At 42.7% G+C, this 22,018-nt stretch overlaps 1 protein-coding gene across 1 annotated transcript in view; it reads left to right on the plus strand.

The window, feature by feature from the left end:
• The window catches only part of PAPPA (pappalysin 1), a 322,351-nt gene that overhangs the window by 181,232 nt on the left and 119,101 nt on the right, over positions 1-22,018 (plus strand). Inside the window, exons 8-10 of the mRNA XM_019510512.1 lie at positions 2,235-2,363; positions 4,116-4,207; positions 18,361-18,557. Of these exons, the coding sequence (XP_019366057.1) occupies positions 2,235-2,363; positions 4,116-4,207; positions 18,361-18,557 (418 nt within the window). The remainder of the gene's footprint in view (positions 1-2,234; positions 2,364-4,115; positions 4,208-18,360; positions 18,558-22,018) is intronic.

Consider the following 22,018-nt stretch of genomic DNA (forward strand, 5'->3'; position numbering starts at 1 on the left):
CTAAACTTCCTTTGCTGCAACTTAAGACCATTGCTTCTTGTTCTGTCATCTGCCACCACTGAGGACACTCCAGCTCCATCCTCTTTTGAACCCCTCTTCAGGTAGTTGAAGGCTGCTATTAAATCCCCACTTAGTCTTCCCTTCTCTAGACTAAATAAACCTAGCTCCCTCAGCCTCTCCTCATAAGTCATGTGTCCCAACCCCTAACTGTTTTCGTTGCCCTCTACTGGACTCGCTCCAATTTGTCCACATCCTTTCCATAGTGGGAGACCCAAAACTGGACATAGTACTCCAGATGTGGCCTCACCAGTGCTGAATAGAGGGGAAGAATCACTTCCCTCAATCTGCTGGTAGCGCTTCTACCAATTCAACCCAGTATGCTGTTAACCTTCTTGGCAACAAAGACACACTGTTGGCTCATAATCAATTTATTGTCCACTGTAACCCCCAGATACTTTTCTGCAGAGCTACTGCTTAGTCAGTCCACAGCCTGTGTCAGCGCATGGGGTTGTTCCATCCTAAATGCAGTACTTTGTATTTGACCTTATTGACCTCATGAGATTTAATCTGGTCCAATCCTCCAATTTGTCAAGGTCTCTCTGAATCCTAGCTGAACCCTCCAGTGTATCTAATACTCCCCCCATTTAGATATCATCTGCAAACTTACTGAGGGTGAACACCGTCCCATCTTCCAGCTCATTGATGAAGATACTGAACAAAATCAACCCCAGGACTGACCCCTGGGGCACTCCACATGATACTAGCTACCAACTAGACATCAAGCCATTGATTACTACCTTTGAGCCTCATGATCCAGCCAGTTTTCTATCCACTTTACAATCCATTCATCCAACCCATACTTCCTTAGCTACCTTTAAAGAATGCTGTGGGAGACTATATCAAACACCTTACTAAATTCAAGGTATATCATGTCCACTGCTGTCCACACATGCACAGAGCTAGGCATCTCATCATAGAAGGCAAGCAGATTGGTCAGACTTTAATAGATATATATATATTCAGGTTTTAATCATACAGGGCCTGTTTCCTTGCTTCTGTCTAGAAGGAAATGTACATTTTTTCTGATAGTAAGAGGGACAGTAGAGTCCAGTACCTAGAATATTAGAGCAAGACTTGAGAGAAGTGGGCTCCATGTCCAGTTGTTCCACTGGATTGATGGGTAACCTTGGTCAAGGTACTTCAGCTTTCTGTTTCTAAGTTGCCCCAGCTATAAAGAAGAGATAACATTACTGTCTTCACATATAAAGCACATTGAGATATACTCATAAATAGTAGTATATTAGAGCTCGAAGAGATAGTATCAATATTATTACTTTACTGCCTAGCAACAATTTATTTCTCATTTACAGATACAGCTGATAAATAGTTTACAGCCCTACATAAATATAAAAATGTGCCACTATTTGGAAATTCTAACCCAAGGCTGGCTATGAATATTCAAATCAGTTACCCTGAGCCTAATACAAGGATCCTAGCTCCTACTGCTTCAACCTCAGTATTTTCATTCATGTAGCCCACTACTTGGTCTCATCCTGTCCTCTCTGCATAAATACCTAAAGTTACTATACTAATGATTATTTATCATGGAATCATTCCAATACAACTTCATTTTAATCAATTGGTAGATTTCCACTGGCTTCAGCAGAAGTTGGGTTGAGCCCAGAGTTGTACGGAGAAATAATCAATGTTTGTAAAGCACTTTGAGATCCGTCAATGAAAATACTGCATGCTTCAAGGGCAAAGCTTTATTTTGACGTACCACATATGTAGATACTTGTATATTGCTTTATTCCAAACAGATTGAGGTGTGGTTTTCAGCCTGTCTTTCATGGTTTCCTGGTTGAATTTGCATCCATAGAACTCATCTTCAGATTTGTACCCACAAAATCAATTGTGTTTGTAAATCCATAGCACAGCAAATTTAACTGCTTGGGTTGCTCCAGCATTCAAGCAGCTCCGAGTTGCAACTACTTGTGCTTGCAGTTGAACTGCATATGAGGGAAAATGGTGAGTATTCCCGCATAAGAGCTTTCTGGGGGAAAAAAAAACCTGATCAGACCCATATAACCCCACACTGGTGCTTCAAGAATTTTCAAGGGACCTGAATTAAAAGAACTTTTTGAGTAGCCAAGCTCCCTTTTAGTAGCTCTTGAGTATCACTTTCTTAATTACTTTATTGAAAGTCTCAGCTAATATCCCCTCTTGCATTATAGGGAGGTGAGTGACAGTACCACATACACATACCAGGTTGTCGTTGTTACGGGGACAACAGAGAGTGAACCTTCCCCTGCACTCGTGTACATCTCTGGAAGTGGATACTGTGGAGATGGGATTATCCAAAGGTAAGTAGGCAGTAGATGGATAGGTAAAACCATGGTTCTCCCAGTGATCTATAGTCTGGGTTCAGAAAAGAAGTGACTGCCTTTTCTATAATAACCTCAACTGTGATAAATGGTGATTTGCTGTCTGTTATAGTGTATGATGACTCTCAGAGGAAGTGTGTTAACCAATGATCCATGTATCTATTATCAAGGTGGTATTAATTTTATAGGTAAAATTATCGAGATAGCAGAACCACTCCTCCCCCCCCAAATGTGTATAGACACATATACATGTACATATACAGTCCTGTATAAGTTATTTAGGTTATCTATACATTTATATATATAATATATCTATGTACATTAGATATATATGCTTACATATACATATGCAATTAGTGTTAATTTCTGACAAAAAGGGGGGCTGTTCACTACATCTTCGGCGTTGTCATTAAGTGAGAAGTCCCACGTGGCCCGGCAGCTGGTGGACAATATATTCAGTTGCCCTATGGGAGGCCAGGTTTCCAGGGCAACTTCTTAGCGCAAGGTTTCTCTGTAGGCCACTAGAACTGGGATACATTTGGAAGTGACAGATTTGGGCTCCGAGGGAGAATGTTAGGTATTGCAGGTTCTCCATTAACTCCTCCCTCTCATCCTCTGCCAAGGCATGGACCACTAGTTATAAAAATAATCATTACCAATTGCATTAGGATTTATTATTTTTACCATATTTAATTTATAGCTCATCAGCCACCTGCTCAAAGCCTCCAGGCATTTACAAAATTTAATTAATTAAACGACAAGAATAGCTACAAGTGAAGGCCCAGTCCAGCAAGCATTGTCTACTGGGTGCAGTGCTTCCTGTCTAGTCAATGGAACTCAAAGTATCAAGGACAGAACCTGGCAGTAAGTGTTTGCCAGACCAAGCACTAAATCAGTTCATTCAGATAAAATAGCCACATCAGTGAAAAATGTGGGGCATATCCATTCTCAGTCACTGTATCAACTGTGGCTTTGCCACAAGTCCTGAGTTAGGGTCTGTGCAAGGTTGAACTTCCCCAGGAGCAGACCAGGAATGAGGTTCTCTCACAGTCTTATCCTCCATTGTCCCACTTGCTCTGGCCAGGGAAAATCACCTGTGCCCACCTGTTTTATCATGTTCAGGTTTTCCCTATCATGCTGGAAAAACTGTCCTTGGTGGTACATTGTAGGGGCCATGCCAAGATCCTACCCATACCCCATCAACCTCTCTCCATCACCAACTGCCACCTGTAACATGTACACCCAGCCCAGAGAAGGGGCCTCACACCTCCTCATCCCCCACTTGGCAACTATGTTGTCCAGGTCACAATCTGGCCCTTTGAATATGATGAACCTCATGCATTTCTCCCTTCTCAGGCTTTTGTCTCATCTTCTAGGTTGTTCTCTTTCCCACACCTGCTGGGTCACCAACCACAGCAGCCATCAAGGAAGTTGCCCATATCTCAACCAGGGGATAATAGTGGCATGTACATGTGAGGGAGGTAGTGGGGAGGAAGCAAACTTATAACAGTAGAACTATAAATGCTGGGGATATGTGAGAATGGGGACGGGGACAGGGGCGGGGGGTGGAGTGGGGAGGCAAGGGTTTTTAGGGTCAGACCACAATGGAATGCTCTACAATAATGAATTAAGCATTTTGGGGTTATGAGAAAGGAACTGAGGGAATGCAGAGAGCTTATACATTCAGCCATTTTTCATCAGATTCCTTTTGTGCATGTGTCCTGCCTGCAGAGACTTGGGGGAAGAATGCGATGACATGAATAAGATCAACGGTGATGGCTGCTCCCTCTTTTGCCGGCAGGAGTTATCCTTTAATTGCATTGGTAAGTCTGGTTCAGAGCTCTTTCCACCCAGGGTGGGCAGGAATAAAAAATCAGCAGCAACCCCAGTGACTGGCCAGTGAGTTTCTGTGAAGGAGAGAAAGAAGGTGGAATTTGTGGGTTTAAAAGGTGAATGCCCTCCCCAGCTACTAGTCAATCGGATGAGAAATTGGTTTCAGTGGCGTTGTAAAAGCCTTGGACTTTTTAACCTAGTCAGCCATTGTGAGCCTGATCCAAAGCCCATTGAAGTTGGTGGGTGGCTTTCCATCAACTTTGATAGGCTTTAGATCAGGCTGCCTGAGAGGATATCAACTGATCCCTTCTAGTAAACAGAGGAAAGAGTGTGAGGGGAAGGGATGGGGAGAAGAAGCAGGCCCAGCTGAGGTCACACCTCCTTTGAGATGCAAATCGATATCTGAGGATCAAAGGTCCAGCTAATCCCCTTTTTCGGAGGTGAAAACTGCTTAATCAGATTTCTTTTGCAAGCCTGCTTTGCCCTGATTAGCAAGGACTATAAACACAATGGCCGGAAGATGCTCAAGCTGTCAGGAGAGGGCAGGGTTGCAGTTACAAGCTTTACATATTTATTAAACATCTCCTGAAGAAAGCTGGGCAGTGAGGAGGTGGGCAAGTGAAGCCCCATCTATGCTACAGCATCTGTGTTACGCTCCTGTATCATAGAATTGCATTATAGCCTAGGGCTGGGATAGGCCTCAGTGAGAGTTTGGAGTGGATGCTTTTTCAAAGAGCACTTCCTGAATCTAAAAAATTAGGCTACAAATCACAAAAAAAAACCCAGATTTTTCTCAGAAAAATGTGAAGTTCTGGTTCTGTCCAGAATGACCAAGAGAGCAAGCTACCTAGCCATAGTCTATCTAACATACTGAAGAACTGTCTATAGCAGCCTCCATCATATGACCTAAGGCCATGATTCAGCAAAGCACTTAAGCATGAGTGTAGCTTTTAAGTAGGGTCAGAGTACTCTTGTAGCCATGATGGTCCAAGAAATATGTGAGAAGCAAGGGGTTTTGGTGATACCTTTTATTGAACCAACTGTGCAGATGGTAGAGATGTTAGACAAGCTTTCAGGTACAAAGTACCCTTCCATTTGCACTCAAAAGTTTGTCTAACGTCTCTCCCAACTATACAGTTAATCCAGTAACAGATATCACCAAAAAAAACAAAACAATCCTTGTAACTTTAAGCAGGTGAGTAACCCTGTTGGAAGTCAATGGGAATATTTGTATTAAATTGCAGTACTTAAACCTGCTGAAAGTTATGCACTTCTCTAATCAGTTTGTAGAATCAGGGTCTCAAAAATGAAAACGTATTTCTTGTGATATTTTGGCATTTTCACTCCAAACCAGAAATGAAATAATGAAAAATGCTTTTTTATCACAACTCCACGGCTTGTCTCAAACTATATAGAAGTTTGGAGACACTCTGTCCGCCAACCATTTGTGCAAAGAGCACAATAAAATACAAATCAGGTGTTCTTATTTCAGTATAAAATGAAATAGTTTTTCCATCTTGCTTCTAGTTTATTTTGCCTGTAAAGAGCAGGCAGTTTTCAGAGCAGGTGAAACGCTGTTCACTTTCTGTAAAGCAGGAATAAAGTGAAAGTTTATGTCTTTGCAAAGAGTCTAAGTTAAAAAGAAATCAAGAGAACCCAGTTGTTTCTGAAATGTGGATTCAGTAGGAATCTGAAAAAAACAGACTAAAGTCAATGGAAACAGGACAAACAGGCCCAGCTCCTGAAAGGTATATAGACAACTCCATGGGAGCTTGTGTCGTAATACTATTGAGGATCTAGTTAGGCCCCGTTGACTTTATGCCTCAGGATTGCTAGCAATGAATACTGTAAGAACCTGAACAGATGCAACATCTGTCTTTCAGACAGTCCTGATTATAAAGCCTATTTCAACACACGATAAAATCTTATCAGAAACCACTAAAACATTGGAGAGGCTGTATTACTGTGCATATATCAATATTTAGGAGGAAGTAGGAAGTTACCGTCTTGAAAGCCTGATAACATCAAACTGGATCTGTTGCGTTTTGTCAAATAAAACTCTTCCTTGACCTCGGTGGGACATATTGCTTGAGAAATTATTATGTGACTGGACCATAATTCAAGAAATGAAGAATACAATATGTAAATTTCCTCTGAGTTTATAAGACTACCGCACATTATGGCCCTCTGAGATAATAAATAATCATTTCACATTGTATCATTTTCATACTGATGCTCCTTTTATAACATTTAGCTCTCTAAGGCCTCAGTAAACAAAGCTGATCGCATACTTATGTACTTTGCTGAATTTGGGTGTGAGGGTTTGAGCATGCCAACCTAATCAGTGTTGCAATTGCTACATTTGGCAGTAAGGATTTACAGACTTGGACCCCAAATTATAGGGAGTAATCACTACACATATGGACTGCAATATCCAAATGAAAAGGGAGTGTGAGGTCTCCATGATAAAAGGCTTAACAGAAGGTGGGAGCATGTGTACTCACACCTAGATAGGGACCACCAACCTAACCTCATTTGCTAGAACAGAAATACAATTATGCAAACAAACACCCTCCAGTTGTAAGCCTGCTGCTTTGCCTCTCCATCAATGTCTTTTAAATTTCTTTTACTCTGACCGGTCCACAGTGTTCTGGGCACATGACGTACAGCTCTGAGGACACTTTGCACCCATGCCTGTAACTGTATTAGGTCTTTTTGTTTGTTTGTTGGTTGGTTGGTTGGTTTGTTTCCCCTCACCCTTTTCTTTATAATCAGATAAATCTGGATCAGTCTGCTTTGTAATGGGATGGGTATTGAAAAGAGGAGGGAGGCAGGGGAGAAAACTGTGTGGTCTTTACTGTCAGGCTGTCCTGGCCTTCCCAGAACACCATGCAGAGAAAAGAAAACAGATAAGCTTAACAGCATTTTATTCTTTCCACCAAACTGAACAGCAACATTGGAATAAATAAATTCATTAATTAGAACATCTGGCAATACTTTCTTTTAAATATAATGCTGCAATGTAAGCAACCCTTCTCCAGCCTGAATGTTATTATTTATGACTACTAGCATAGGTTCCTGCTTTGCAGATTTTTGCACATGGAAACCTTCCTCCTCCCGCCCCCTCCACAGGACTTGGAATTTAGTCCCGGAGGAAAAGTCCACCCTCTTTTGTTAATAAACATCACCCTGTGCACTGCAGGAGAAAAGCAACCTAAAGCTTTCTCCATTGTGACACAGACACCTGTTCTGTTGCAGCTGATGGATATCTATTGCTCTGAACATTCACAGCGTGGCAATGATTTTTCATCACCAGGGATCAGAGCCAGATTCAAACCAAGGACCTAAAGATGGCAGCTTCCATCTTTTCTTTTAAAACTTAATGAAAATCCTCCTCACTCATAAGTTGAAAGGGTCAGGAAGGGGACCCGTTGCCTTTTTCCATTCCCATTTTAAGATCCTTTTTGAGGAGCAGCAAATAAACATGCACATGACTAATCTGCTCTAATACAGCCCCCATCTCCTTATATTTATCCCTCATGTGCACAAAAAACACATATTATAAACATGCATCTATAAGAATGCATGAGTATATTTTTTATATATGTATGCATGAATGTATTAATTTTCATTCCAGTTGTGTATGTCATATTCATTGTGCATTGATGTAACTCTTCATTCCTGAAGAAAGAGAAGGACATAATAGAAAAGACACAGAGATAAATATCAAAGAATCCAATGAAAAGGCAATATGAAAGGATATTACAGAAGATAGAAAGGCAAATTTAAAAAAGACTTCAAAAGATTTTCAGGTCCTATCCCAACCTCTGTGTCTGCTGCTTAGTTTCTGTTCTCTTACATCATATTGTTGTTGTTGTTAGGATCTTTATTATTTTATATATATTTTAGATTATATTTCATTTCAGAGGGAGAGAGGCCCACATAAATAAAGGCAGCTGTTTATAAACTAAAGCCTCAGTTCAACAAAGCACTGCAGCCGGCTTGTAATTATAAGTATGCACAAGCAGTACTACTGAAGTATTCCTGCGTTTGTAATAATTATGTACATGCTTAAGTAACATGCTGGATCAGGGTCTCAATGCTGCCCAGTGGAAACAAATTAGAAGAAAAGGGACAAAATGATATTAAGTGTCTAGATGCAACAGTAGTGGCTCAAAAGGGTGAGAGGAGGGCAGGTTTTAAGTCACTAATGTCCCCTTTAACACCTCTTTTCAACTTATCCTTGGTAACAGCTCATGGGTTTGCTACAAATTGGGAGCTGTCATTCCCTATTCCCCTTCCAGATGGAACCTCCTTTACCTCTCTCATTAACTACCCTTTAAGTGTAGCATTCTCCCTTAATCTTATTGTTTGAAGACTGCATTGCATTCCTGAAAATAATTAATATTCATGAGCTTGCTATCCTTGTTTGGAGCGTGATCCTCTTGGGAAACTGCAATGTTAAGTGAGTGACACAACTCTAATTTTATGTCTTTCCTTTTCTTCTTCTTCTTCCTCCTTCCTCTCTTTCTTTTCTTTGACAGAGAAGTAATGTGCTTAAAATACATTGATGGATGACCATCCATATTCATTGTGGGCATGCTTTTAGAGCAAAGGGAGCTGCCCTCCCCCAACCCACACTCCCACACAGGAACATGCGGCTTTGACAGCTGACTCTACAACCCTGCACAGCAGCTAATGGTGACTTCTTCTTCCAAGAGTAGTAAATCAAATCCTGCAAAGGGTAAAGGAGTGGAAGATGCTCAGCCCCTTTCAAGACGTTCTTAGCACTTCACAGGATTGGGCTACAGCAAAGTGTTGACCAGGTAGCTTGGGAAGGAGTAGTGCAGGGGTGGCCAACCTGCAGCAGGTGTGCCATAAGTGGAACAGGTAGCCTCTGTGTGTGATATGCAGCATATCAGGGAGGAGGCGGCAGAGTTGGCAGAGAGCACAAGGCAAGGAGCAGAAAGCAGAGTGGTAAATCATGCAGGGGAAGGGGACTGGGGTGGCACTTGGGAAGGGTGAGGAGCTTAATTCGTGGCCTGCCTGCCAAAAAGATTGGCCTCCACTGGAGTAGTGGATGGGTAGGGAGCTTTAGCAGCAAATGGAAATGCGTTCAGTGACTGGAGCTATTCAGTCACCATTCAAGCAAATACTAATATTCAGCTTCAGGAAAATACTTTGTAGCCAACCATTTCCTGTAGCCCACTGGAGTGAGTGACTCCATGCTCCAAAATTTCTAAGGACTTGTTTGGCAAGTTAATAATAGCAGCAATGTCATAAGGACTGTAAAGTGATTTTTTTCTCGGGGAGCAGTCATTAACAGTGCAGGCCTTAGCAAGGCTACTTCAACCGTAAGGCAGGGAAAACAATCACTATGGGCAGCAAAATGCTCAAGGGCAGTTACATGTTTGTGGGGGAATGTGGCCGAGCATGGTTTTGCCTAGGCCAGGGGTACTAAGCCTGGTCTTTAGCATTTTATTAAAACAAAGATATACTGGAAGCCCATCAGAGGTATTTCTCCCCTACTTGTTTCTCCACTCTGATGTCATTCTTTTCAAGAACCGAGCAGGCTTCTCTTTCTGGGCATGCTTCTCTCCTGTGAGAGCATCCTCAGTATCAACTTGCTGGACTCGCAAGGCTGTGATGAGCTCATGGCTTTTCCTCGCTCTGCCATCCCAACAGAGAGACAAATAGTTTGCCTTCCTTTGTAAATGGGACCAATTGTATTTTTCCCCCAGAACTGCTTCCCTATGGCAAATTGAGCTTCAGGGAGAGTAACTGTTGGTTCATACTTGAAATGACTGCTTTCCTGCATGGTTAGCACCCATGTGCACCCGAAACCATAGTAGCTTTCAGTATGGCTAATGGATCTGCATAAATCCTCTTCGAGGCAAGAGTGTGCTATCATAAAACCAGTAACAAAGTAAGCTGGAAGGGACCTTACAAAGTCATCTAGTCCAGCCCCCTGCTCAAGGCAGGATTGTTGCTTACAAAACCATCCCAGCCAAGTGTCTGCCCTACCTGCTCTTGAATATTTCCAGAGATAAAGATTCCACAACTTCTCTACGCAGCCTGGTCCACTGCTTGACCAGCCTCACAGTCAGAAAGTTCCTCCTAATTTCCAACCTCTATTTCCCTCCGCTCCAGGTTGAGGCCATAGTTCCTAGTCCTGTCCCCTACTGTCACTGAGAAAAGCCCATCTCCATCCTCTCTACCATCACCCTACAGGCTTTCGAAGACCATTGTCAAATCTCTTCCCCCTCCACACCTCTCCAGTCTTCTCTTCTCCAGCCTAAATAATCCTAGCATTTCTTTCAGTCTTTCCTCATAAGTCATGTTTCCTAGGCCTCTAATCATTTTTGTTCCTCTCCACTGTACTCTGCAAACTGTCCGTATCCTTCTTGAAGTGTGGGGCCCAAAACTGGACCCAGGACTCCAGATGAGGCCTCACCAGTGCTGAATAGAATGGAAGAATCACTTTTCTTGATTGGAAAGTGACCCGTCTGTTAACAGAGCCAAGTCTATTCCTGGCCTGTTCTGCAACAAGAGCAATGTGTTAGCTTATATTCCATTTATGGTCTTTTGTAACCTCCAGGACCTTCTCTACAGTACTGCAGCCTAGCCAATCATTCCCCAGTCTGTATTTGTGCATGCAGTTATTTTGTTCTAAATGCAGGACTCTGTACTTGCCCTTGCTGAAATTCATCTGGTTGATTGTAGACCATTTTTTACAGTCTATATGGGTCATTCTGGATCCTAGCCCTGCCTCCAGGGTCTGTAACTCCACCCAACTCGGTGTGATCTGGAGATTTTCTAAGTGTACATTTGGTTCCATCATCAAATCAGTATTGAAGATGTTGAACAGCACCAGACTCAGGAGAGACCCTTTGGGAGCCCTACTTGATACTTCCTCCCAGCTAGACACTTAGCCATTGATGACTACTCCTTGAGCACAATACTCCAAGCAGCTGTGTATTCACCTCCAATCTAGTCTGTATTTCCTTAGCTTGTTACTGAGAATGTCATGGGAGACAGTGTCAAAAGCCTCATTCAGCTTTAATTCTACATGGGCTGATTGAGACACAGAAGTAGAATGATTTGCTTAAGCGAGAGACTTAGTGGAAGAAACAGGGCTGAAATTCAGAAGTGTGAGAATCCTAGGCCCATTGTAATGTACTTTGCTATTTAGTACTAGGCAGACCTTTTATTTCTCTGATGACATACGTTGCAAGCTATTGATATGTGACTTTATTCAGAATGGTCTCTGCATGTCCTGTTTAGTGATTTTTCTCTCCTAAATTAGAACCTACAGAAAGAAAAATTAACCCCAAGCACTTTATTGAAACAGGAAATTTAGCTGTCTTCAAGTCTTTCAGCATTAAAGAGGAGGCAAGCATATCTTAGAATTTAGGTCGCGTTACCTTCTCTGCTCCCTTTGGCTTAAATGGGACAGGAGCCAGTGCTCGGTTTCTGCATTCAGATGGTGCAGTTTAATCGTTTCAAATTTTCATAGGGAACCTCTGGACATGCATCTGCTCATTCATTGATGTTACTCTGAAGCTGGAGATTCAGCTGAAATGCCTGAGTACTGATTATTTACCAAGGGGTCAAATTCTGGCCCACTAGGAGACTATTTTTTGAGGTGGGAGACACTGTGATTTGACCTTAATAGGTCTGAACATTTTTGCTGGTGGTTGGGAAGACCTGCAGGCGACAGCCATCCCCTCCTACCTCCCGAGGAGGGTTGAACAGACCTGTCAGGGGTTAAGATGTGAAGTCTGCTCTGTTCCAAGAATTTCTTACTCTGAGACAATGGTTGTGCATTTTTGTCCCTTTTTTCGGACGAATAGCTATGTGGCATGAGGCTTGTTGTAGTTGGACACGTCCCTAAATAAACAGCTGAGCTTAAAAATACTCCTTTTTTTGTCTGGCCTGTTTAAAAAAAATAGTAGTTATTGTACAAAAGAAGACTATTCTGGTGCCAATCACTGTATTCCAAGCTGAAAACAGGAAGCTGCTCTGGGTGTCTGTCCCCAGCACTTTGACCATTCTGCTTGGACATTAAAGGCCTTGTCCGAGGATGTGCTCTGTGCTATGAATTAGGTAGCTCTATTTTTTCAGGGTGTGGAAAGCTGCCCATCACAGATAAGTCTGTATCCTGCATGGCTGCTTCCTGACATGGCCCAGACTTCATCGGTTTCACTGGAGTAAATCTCTAGCCTCTCCCAGAAAAGGTAGCCATGATCCTTCAGTGATCCATGATCTTAGCTATGTTAAACACTTCCTGGACAGTTTTTGTGGCTTTATATGTTCCTTCCTGTCTGTATTTTCTGCTGTAGTTGAGCTACACTTGGTGCAGCTTGGGGAGCAGGGGCAAAGGTAGCTTTACATTACCTTGACAACCTCACCCTCACATTGGGGCCTACAGGAACTAGTTTGGTTCATGTATGGCATATAGCAGCCCCAAGTCTTCTGTAAGTCTGGCTGTAGCTGAGGACTGTTAGAAAGCAGCAGTGTTAGTCATGCTTCTTTCTCCTAATGTATGCCCCCTGTGCTTGGTTAGGAAGGAGTGGCAGAGAATACATGTGTGCCATTCTGGATTTTCTCAATTTCATTCCAGCAGAAGAAGAGCTGGCCCCCAAATCCCCAAGCCTTCACTGATGGCTTGTAAGGAGAAGGGAACTTGGATGGCCTGGATGATCTGGCTTCCAATCCCAAGGTCGTCTCAGGGTTTTGGGGCACCTGTATCAAAACCTCCAGAGAGACACCATTTCACACACTCGGGTCCTGCCCCTGGAGCAGTTTTACTGCTCTAGGTTTTTATTTGGCTGTAGTTAACTGCATATTAATTGCTTCATGTCATTTTTACTTACGGTCAACATCTGGTCCACTTCAGGACCAAGTCCAGGCCATGCTGTTCAAATCAGGCACAGCTTTAAAGTGAAAAGGCCCCCTTTAGTTAATAAAGTGCATGGAACAGGCAGTTCACAACAGAGGGAAGCATGTAGGCAGTTAAAATATATATATATGCATATATAGATTGTGTGAGTGGTACCAAGAGCAAGATGAACTGTACACTACAAAGGATTCTGGGTCCAGTAAAGAGGAAAGGGGGTTTTAGGATATAATGGATGGAGTCTGGAGTGTCCTTTTTGGAATGGGAAGGCCAGCTACAGGACTAAGTAATAAACTGGAGATCCTTTGTTGAGGCTGCTGATTCTGAGGCTGTTGCATCAGTCCTTGGCTCCTGCTGACTCTCTGGAGGGTAAACATAGCTTGTGCTGCCATGGAAGGGACTTCAGACTGCTTAACAGGGTCAGGTAAAAGCCTTAGCTTCTTCATCTTAGCATCTTGTCCCTCCAACCTAATTCCTGAAGGACTACAGACATTGATCCTGTGTAAATTATGTTGTGTTTTAGAAGTGAGATAGGTAGCTGTGTTAGCCTGAAGTCAGAAGGAACAACAAATATGTACCTTTATAGACTAACTAAATAAGAGAGAGAGAGAGTACAAACTTCTGTGAACTCAAGTTCACTTCATCAGATGCTATGAAAGGACAGCAAAAGGCAGAGTATGAAGTAGAGTGAGTGATTATAATTAGGGCCCTACTTAAGATTTCATAGATTTCATAGATATTAGGGCTAGAAGGGGCCTCGCAAGATCATCGGGTCTAGCGCCCTGCCCAAGGGGCAGGAAGTCAGCGGAGGTCAGATCACCCCAGCACAATAAGCATCCAAGCATTTCTTAAAGGTATCCAGAGTAGGTGCTTGCACCATTTCTGGGGGAGTCTATTCCAGACTCTGGAGACTCAGACACTAAAGAAGTTTTTCCTTATGTCCAGTCTAAAACGGGCTTCCAGCAGTTTGTGACCATTAGACTTTGTCTTCCCTTGGGGTGCCCTGGTGAACAGACGTTCTCCCAGTTCCTGATGTACACCCCTTATATACTTATAGGCTGCCACCAAGTTATCCCTGTGCCTGAGCTTTTCCATATTGAAGAGTCCGATGGCTCTCAGCCTCTCCTCGTAAGGCCTGTTCTCTTGACCTCTGATCACGTGTGTGGCTCTCCTCTGCACTCTCCCAAGCTTCTCCACATCCTTTCTGAATTTCGGAGCCCAAAATTGGATGCAGTACTCTAGCTGTGGCCCCACCAAGGCCGAGTAAATTGGGAGGATGACTTTCTGGGTCTTCCTTGAGATGCATCGGTAGATGCAAGCCAGAGCTTTATTTGCTTTGCTGGCTGCGGCATCGCATTGGTGGCTCATGTTCATGTTGTGGTCAATCATGACTCCCAAGTCTCTTTCAATCATGGTGCTAGTGAGTGTAGCACTGCCAAGCCTATAAATATGATGTGGTGATTTGCAAGTTTTTAAATTATGGTTTTGCAATTTTTCTGGAAATCGTGAAAAATGGCAGTTTCCATGATCATTGAGAAAAATGGCATTTCCTGTGATTATGCACAGAATTTCCCGGAAAAAAATAAAAGCTTACCAGCATACAAAGACAGCACAGACATCCCTGCAGCCATAGAGCACAGGGTACTCAGAGGCTGAGCTAGTAATATAGATTCAGTGAAGGTGCTAGTCAGAAAAGTGAAAGGGTTTTGGCACCATCTTTTAAGAAGCCAGATGCAATGCTGCAGTCTGAAGATGAGTATTTGGTCTCTTGGCCAATCAGCAGTGTGGGGTGGGGCCACCAGGGCCCCTTGGCCAATCGGCAGCAGGTGGAGGGAGGAGGACTCACCGCATGAAGACCACAAAATCAGCTGCATGCATTGCAAGTGGTCCATGAAAAATCTATTTGTCTCGCTGCAATTTCGGTAGTTCCCTAACTATAATACAGTAAGTGGGAAAGCAGGAAAGGGAGGGATAGCATGGGAGAGGGAGTGGAGATATGCTGCGAGAGGCATACAAGCAGAGAACCAAGAGGACTAAAGGGGTCACAAAAGCTAATCCAGGTAATGATATAATATTTCATAGTCCCTGTTTAAACTATACTTAACCCAGTCCAATTTGCGGAGGATTTCTTGTTCTGCAATTTCCTGCTCCAACTGGTTTTAAATTTTTTTCTGCTTGAGAATAGCAATCCTGTGGTCAAAAATGGAGTGACCAGGAAAGTTGAAGTGTTCTACCACAGGCTTTCGCATCTTCCTGCAGTTGATATTAGATCGGTGTTAATTCATTCTTACACAGAGATCGCCCTGTCTGTATGATGTAGGAGTGCCAGTAAGGTTCACAACAGCTACCTGAAACTCATTGCAGCTTGTAGGGTTGGGGCTTGGACTGTAGGTTCTTTCAGACAAAGATTGGACCTTGCTATGTGTGTATACCACACTTAGGACAGTAAGTCCTGATCATGATAAATAATATTTTCTGCAAACATATCTTACTGTTAGTGAGTAGATTCTTAGGAAGAACCAATCTGAGCGTTTCCACATGAGATCTGTACACTTGATTCTCAAGAGGATTGCAGCTGTTTCAGCACCTCTGAATGCCAGGCCCTGTGCTGTCTTTTGAGTCACCAACACCAAGTTGAACTGTACTGGCTATCATCTTGATGCTGATGCCTCTTCTACCTGCCCCTTTCACATCTCCAGAAGTTTCAGGAAAATTCAAATTCTTTAGATTCACTCCAAAGCAAGAATATTTATATAATAAGCTACAGTGGCATATTGAAATTCAGAGTCATAGGGTTGGAAATTTATTTCCCCCACAAAAGGACACCCTTAAGTGTTTCAGAATAACTTGCCAGTGGCAAGAACACATAGTCTCTTAAAAAGAAAATTACAGCTGTAAAGCCACAATTCCCTATCTTTTTGCAAAACCTATGAACTTGATTGAATACCTAATCTTCCTAATGCAATTTAGCTGGCAACACTGGTGGGTTTTGGAGGGCAGGGCACACTGACTTAGTGCATTGGAGAAGGGACATGCTACGGTGCCATTCAGCAAAGACTCTGTTAATCATCTGGGCCGTCTCTTTTTAATTCAGACATCTCTGTCTCTCCGTTCTGTTCCTCCCTCAGATTTTGCAGACTCAAGTAGACAGATTTATTGGGGTCTTAAACATAATCAGGAACAAATTAGCCTCTGTAAAGATCACACACTGGTCTGGATCACCACTATTCAAAGGCTGCTTCCTCTCCACGTGAATATGAATTAAGTCATCTGATTGGAGCAGATCTGACGTATTCTTTTATCCCATACACATGATCTTATCAAAGGCCTATTACATTTATCATGTCTTTAAGAGGGAACTTTTAGAGATAGCACAGGAGAAAGCTTGTTATATAAATGTACTTATTTCATTGCTTATAGTGGGAAAAAAAATCTGTGTTTGCAAATCTGTGAGGGGCATTGTTTCTAAACATCTAGATGTATTATGAGTGTGTGGATGGACACAATATATTTGGCTGGGAGTGTAAGTCTGTGCCAGTGGCAGTATCTTCATATAGGATTAGGTTTATGCGAACCATATATACATGTTTGCATGTTTGTCAGTGTGAGCTTTACATAGGCATGAAGAGTACAAAGAGTGTGACTGTGTCTTTCTGTATAAATTTGTCTATCAGTGTGTGTCTGTGTGTGAGTTGAATGTGGAAGTTATAAGGAATTTTTAGGTCTTTTTCTATCTGCACTTTTTAAAAAGGTCTCAAAGATTTCTGTTCAGACCTTCACCTTGCCTGAAATTTGGAGACATCATTAACAGGAAGCTGTTTTGCAGCTTTGATTTCTTTATATCAGAGTAGCTCAGACAGTGCAGAGAGACGTGCAGGAGATTTCAGTGCTCCATTGAAGGAAAGATCAGAACTAGAAAAAGAGCTGAAGAGGGACAAAATGCTGGTACCCCTCTTTAAATGGGTGAAGGCTCCAGTCCAAGTTGTCTATGGAGGTCAGGATGGAAGTGAAGGCAATCTCTGTCTTCCATCTTTCATTCTCCACCTGTCACCCTCCAGTCTTATGACCAGGCATACTGTTAAGGAATTGGAAGTTTATGTCGGGGCAGGGGAAAGCGGGGTGTCAGGTCATTAAATGATTGAATTGTAATAGGCTGATTTATTCTGGCTCATGTTGTGGTATTTCACTGTGTAAACGAGGAAGAAAAATAAACAGGGGATTTAGCAGTTTGGAAGTAACTCAAGATTGAGCAGCCGTTGGATTTTCGGACACCTACCCCAAGATAGTCCAGTGTTACCAACGCGATTCTCATCAGGAGTTATTGCCATCATTCCAACTAGTAGTTCCTGCCAGTTCCCTACCATTTTTGCAGTAGTTTCTTTGCCAGACAAAAATACAACCGTCTGTCAGGCCTGGATACCTTGTGGGAGTTGACAAAGATAACATGATGCAAAATTAAGATACCAGTAGGTCAGAGGTTTACATTTCACAGTGGACTTTAGTGGCTTTACTGGTCTGTGGTCTTTTTGAAAGTAGATGGGTCTCAGTTCAGTTTTTAATGGGCCTGTTTCACAGACACAGCCTCAAAAAATTGGCACTGGTGGACATCTTTGTTGGCACTCCCATTAGAGAAGCCACAGAATGAATGAACAAGGAAACTAAAGTCCCCTCTTATATCTGATCCTTTCAGGTCAAGTCTGAGTCATTTTGGTTGGTGCAGTGTGTGTGGCAAGCTTAGCCGCCTTCTACCCACACTGTATCTGCTCTTTGGATAAACAGATAAATTTGGCCTTTGGTTTCTAAGGCTGTTAATTTGGCAGCTTTCATCCTCACTAAATTCAGCTGTTGTTGTTTTGCAAGTGTCATTTAAACAGGAAACATTGCAAACCAAATTCTCTGTTGGCTTAAATCCATGGTAGACAATGGAGTTATGCCAGCAATTTGGCCCTGTTCTATCTTCTAGTTGTGCGTTGGTACAGTGGATACAGGCAAAAATAGGCAGGAAGAACTTCAGTTGGGAAATTTCTTAGGAACTTTCATACGGCAAAAATGCTGCAATCCATTTTCTTTGTTTTCTTAAATCATCTCATATTGCGCTGGTAAGTAATGAATGCCACTGCAGTAAAAGAGGCCTGGTTGAATGGATTCATCACCACTTACATTGCCTGGATTATTTTCTGTTGCTGGGGACCCAGAGGATTGGAAGAATCTTAATAATGATCCTTCTTTGATTTCTCACTGCAGATGAACCTAGCAGGTGCTACTTCCATGATGGTGATGGAGTGTGTGAAGAGTTTGAACAAATGACTAGCATCAAAGACTGTGGTGTTTATACTCCCAAAGGCTTCCTGGACCAATGGGCTTCCAATGTGTCAGTCTCACATAACAATGACCAGCAGTGCCCAGGATGGGTGGTCATTGGTCAGCCAGCAGCAACACAGGTAAGGAAGTCAATACTGCTCTTCAGTGCCAACCATGAAAAGCTTGCAGTTGACTTGTAGGTTTGGTAAGGAAAGCTTTGTGGTGCCAGCTGTCCTCCCTATGCATAGCAGTCAGTTCCAAATTCTGTTTCTAGTGTCCATGCAGGAACTTCTAAGGTGAATGAAGCTGGTAGTCTGTCTGATTAAGTCTCTAAGAGTAACTAGTACTTATTTATTTGTATTTATTTATTTATATGCCCCCTCCTCAAAAGATGCTCAGAGAAGCTTACAATGAAAATAAAAATACCTGCAACATGAGAGGAAGAAAAACCTTCAAGAAGCAGTCATGATATAATTGATCTCCAAGGAGAATTTCCTCCAGACCCTGTTAGTTAGGATCAGCTTATGCACCATAGCTTCCAAACCTTTTGTTGGTTTATATCTTTTGTTATGGTACTTGTTAGGGTCACAGTATTTGGATCTTAGGGAACATTGACTTTGCAGCTGAATGCAAGGCTATAGCCTGTGTCCCAGCAAAGCTGCTAACCACAAGGCAGAATGATATATTAAAAGTAACATTGCAAGACACTTAGGCAAGCATTTTCCTAACAACGTCATAGTGTCATAAGATATTTAGCTCATTGTGTAAGGAGAATCAGATGCTGACCACCAGCTATCATCAGGAGATAAAGCAAAAGTAAGACCTTGGAGATGAAGGAGTCAGCAAGAAACGGCAAGTGACCAAAGGAAGCAGAGGTCAAAGTCTTAGGCATGTGCTCATAGCAAAAAGGTATGTAAATGAGTAAAACTCATAGGTAATTCCATGCTAATGAAACAAACAGTAAACTGGGGTGGAGCTTGAGATGGGAGGGAATATGGGTGGAACAAAGGAGGAACAAAGGTGGAGTAAACGTTAATGAGTATGAACCAAGGTGTATAAATGTAGAAAGAACTAATGTTTGTGGCTGATCCCCAGTTTTTGGGAGCTTGCCTGAAGTTGTCTCCATTTTGAATAAAGTTGTTGCTAGCAATGTGTGCTGGTGTTTGCTCTCTGAGCAACTGGATTCATAGATTCATAGATTAAGGGTCAGAAGGGACCTAGTAGATCTTCTAGCCCGACCCCCCGCCAGGGCGGGAGAACAACAAAAAACCCCAAAAAGAGAAATGGGACTCAAATGAGTCCAGCCAGGTAGGCATCCAGCCTCTTCTTAAAGACCCCCAGGGTAGGGGCCAGCACCACTTCCCTTGGAAGTTGGTTCCAGCTCCTAGCCGCCCTAACCGTGAAGTAGTTTTTGCGGATGTCCAATCTATACCTCCTCTCCATCAGCTTGTGCCCATTACTCCTTGTTATGCCAGCGGGCGCTAGGGGAAACAGCGTCTCCCCCAAACCCCTCTGGTCCCCCCTAGTGAGTCTATAGACAGTCACCAGGTCCCCCCTTAGCCTTCTCTTGTGGAGGCTGAATAGGTTCAGGTCCCGCAGTCTCTCACTGTAGGGTCTGCCCTGTTGTCCCTGGATCATGCGGGTGGCCCTCCTCTGGACCCTCTCCATATTGTCCACATCCCTCTTGAAATGGGGCGCACAGAACTGGACACAATACTCCAGCTGTGGCCTGACCAGCGTCGCATAGAGGGGGAGGATCACCTCCTTGGCTCTACTTGAGATGCACCTGTGGATGCACGACAAGGTCCGGTTAGCCCTGCCAACCATGGATCATCATCTCTCTAGTTGTTGGGCGCCACGCAGTCAGGGTCTAACAGCACTGAACATTCTTGTCATCCATTTTCATAGCTAATCCTTCACGGCATCCTGATGAGTTCTTGTCTTCAGTACTAGGTTGTGGCAATGAACTGCAAAAGCTAATTGGGTTACATGACAGCTGGGTGCATCTACACATGTGCTTTAATGTGAGTTAGCCTTTTTTAATACGCTTTAAAGCTTCACTAAAAAAAACTGTGCTATTGGGGGAATGCGTATTAAAATAGGCTAATTAACATTAAGTGTCATTTAAAAACCATACTGTTTTAGTTAATGCGCATTAAGATAGGATAATGCACATTTTCTTAGTAGTTCACAATGGAGGGCACTTTCACATATGCAGGGAGGCTGCTGACATGCTGTAAATCCAGTGCATTGAAGCAGATTTGACTAATCGAGCACAGAAATTAACATGCTCCAGCAGCCTCCAGCGTCATGTGTATCAGTGTCCCCGCACTGAAAAATGGTGGTGGGGCACTTTGAATTAAAGCTCGTCAAATGAGCTTTAGTTCAAAGTGACCCGCCACCCTTTTTTCAGCGCAGGGGCGCTAATACATATGATATTCGGGCAGTTTTAATTAGCTCAGCTCTCTAACTAAAGCCACCCCATCTCCCAGAGCACATCTATAAATGCCTGGAGGAACTAGATTTAATGCTCATTAACTAAAGCATGTTAATGCACATGTAGATGCACCCAGTGTCTTTTCTCCTGGAATATTTTAATCTGTTAGCTTCTAGTTTCATTGAATATCCCTAGGTTTTGTATTCTGAGGAAGGTCCCTTCTGATCTTCTGATCAGTTTTCCCTATATCTGTTGTTCAGTACTTTGTATACTTTCATCATTCTTCTTCTTACTTGATTCCTCTCTAGGATGATTAGCCCCAGCTCCCTAACTTTCCCCTTTATTCTCCTAATAAAACTAGACTTTACTATCTGGAATGGGGCTTGAGCGAGCCGTGAGGAGGGGAGAGGTAATGCTACACATGGAATAAGCAGATCTCTCTCCAAATGCTTCCAAGTTGCCCTGTCAGTGGGAGTGTCTACATGTGTAATTAATGTGATTGAATAAACTGTGGCACAGTTTGAGCTGAAGTAAACTAATCTGGACATCACTGTTTACATGTACATTTAAGCACAGTAATTTATTTCACTGTCAGATAGTACTTATGTCTGATGGGACTATCCAGCAGCACAGAAATTAGTCTACACCAGACTTAGTGCTACAAACGTGTAGATGGTGATGCTTTACTGTGCAGCAAATTAGTCTACTGCACAGTAAAGTGAATGTGTAGATGCACCCAGTGAGAACATCTTTTTCCAAATAACTTAGCCCTATTTATATTGCACATAAGTCTGCAACTGATTAGTGATATGCAATATGCCTGGGTAGTACTGGGTTAATATCAGGGCAGTATTTCACTCTTGCCAGCAACCTAAGATCACATGCACTTGCCTTTTTTCATGTTGATGGTTTGCTTTCTGAAGCATAGAAGGAACTCCCTCATGGTGCCCCTGTAAATTATTTGGCTGTTCTTTCTCTTTAGCTCTCAGTGCATTAGAACTTTTCAAAGCACGTCTCACGCACAGGTGATGGGCAATGGGGGGGGAGGATGTCCATCCTTAACATTGACATTATAGGATTACAGCTTTGATTTAGCAATAATTCCCCAGTGCAGGTAGACTTCATTATCTACCCAGAGCACCGAGACCTGTGATTTTCTTTAAC

This window comes from Gavialis gangeticus, unplaced genomic scaffold (genome assembly GCF_001723915.1).
Source record: "Gavialis gangeticus isolate Ggan-Ray unplaced genomic scaffold, GavGan_comp1, whole genome shotgun sequence".
Classification (NCBI taxonomy): domain Eukaryota; kingdom Metazoa; phylum Chordata; order Crocodylia; family Gavialidae; genus Gavialis; species Gavialis gangeticus.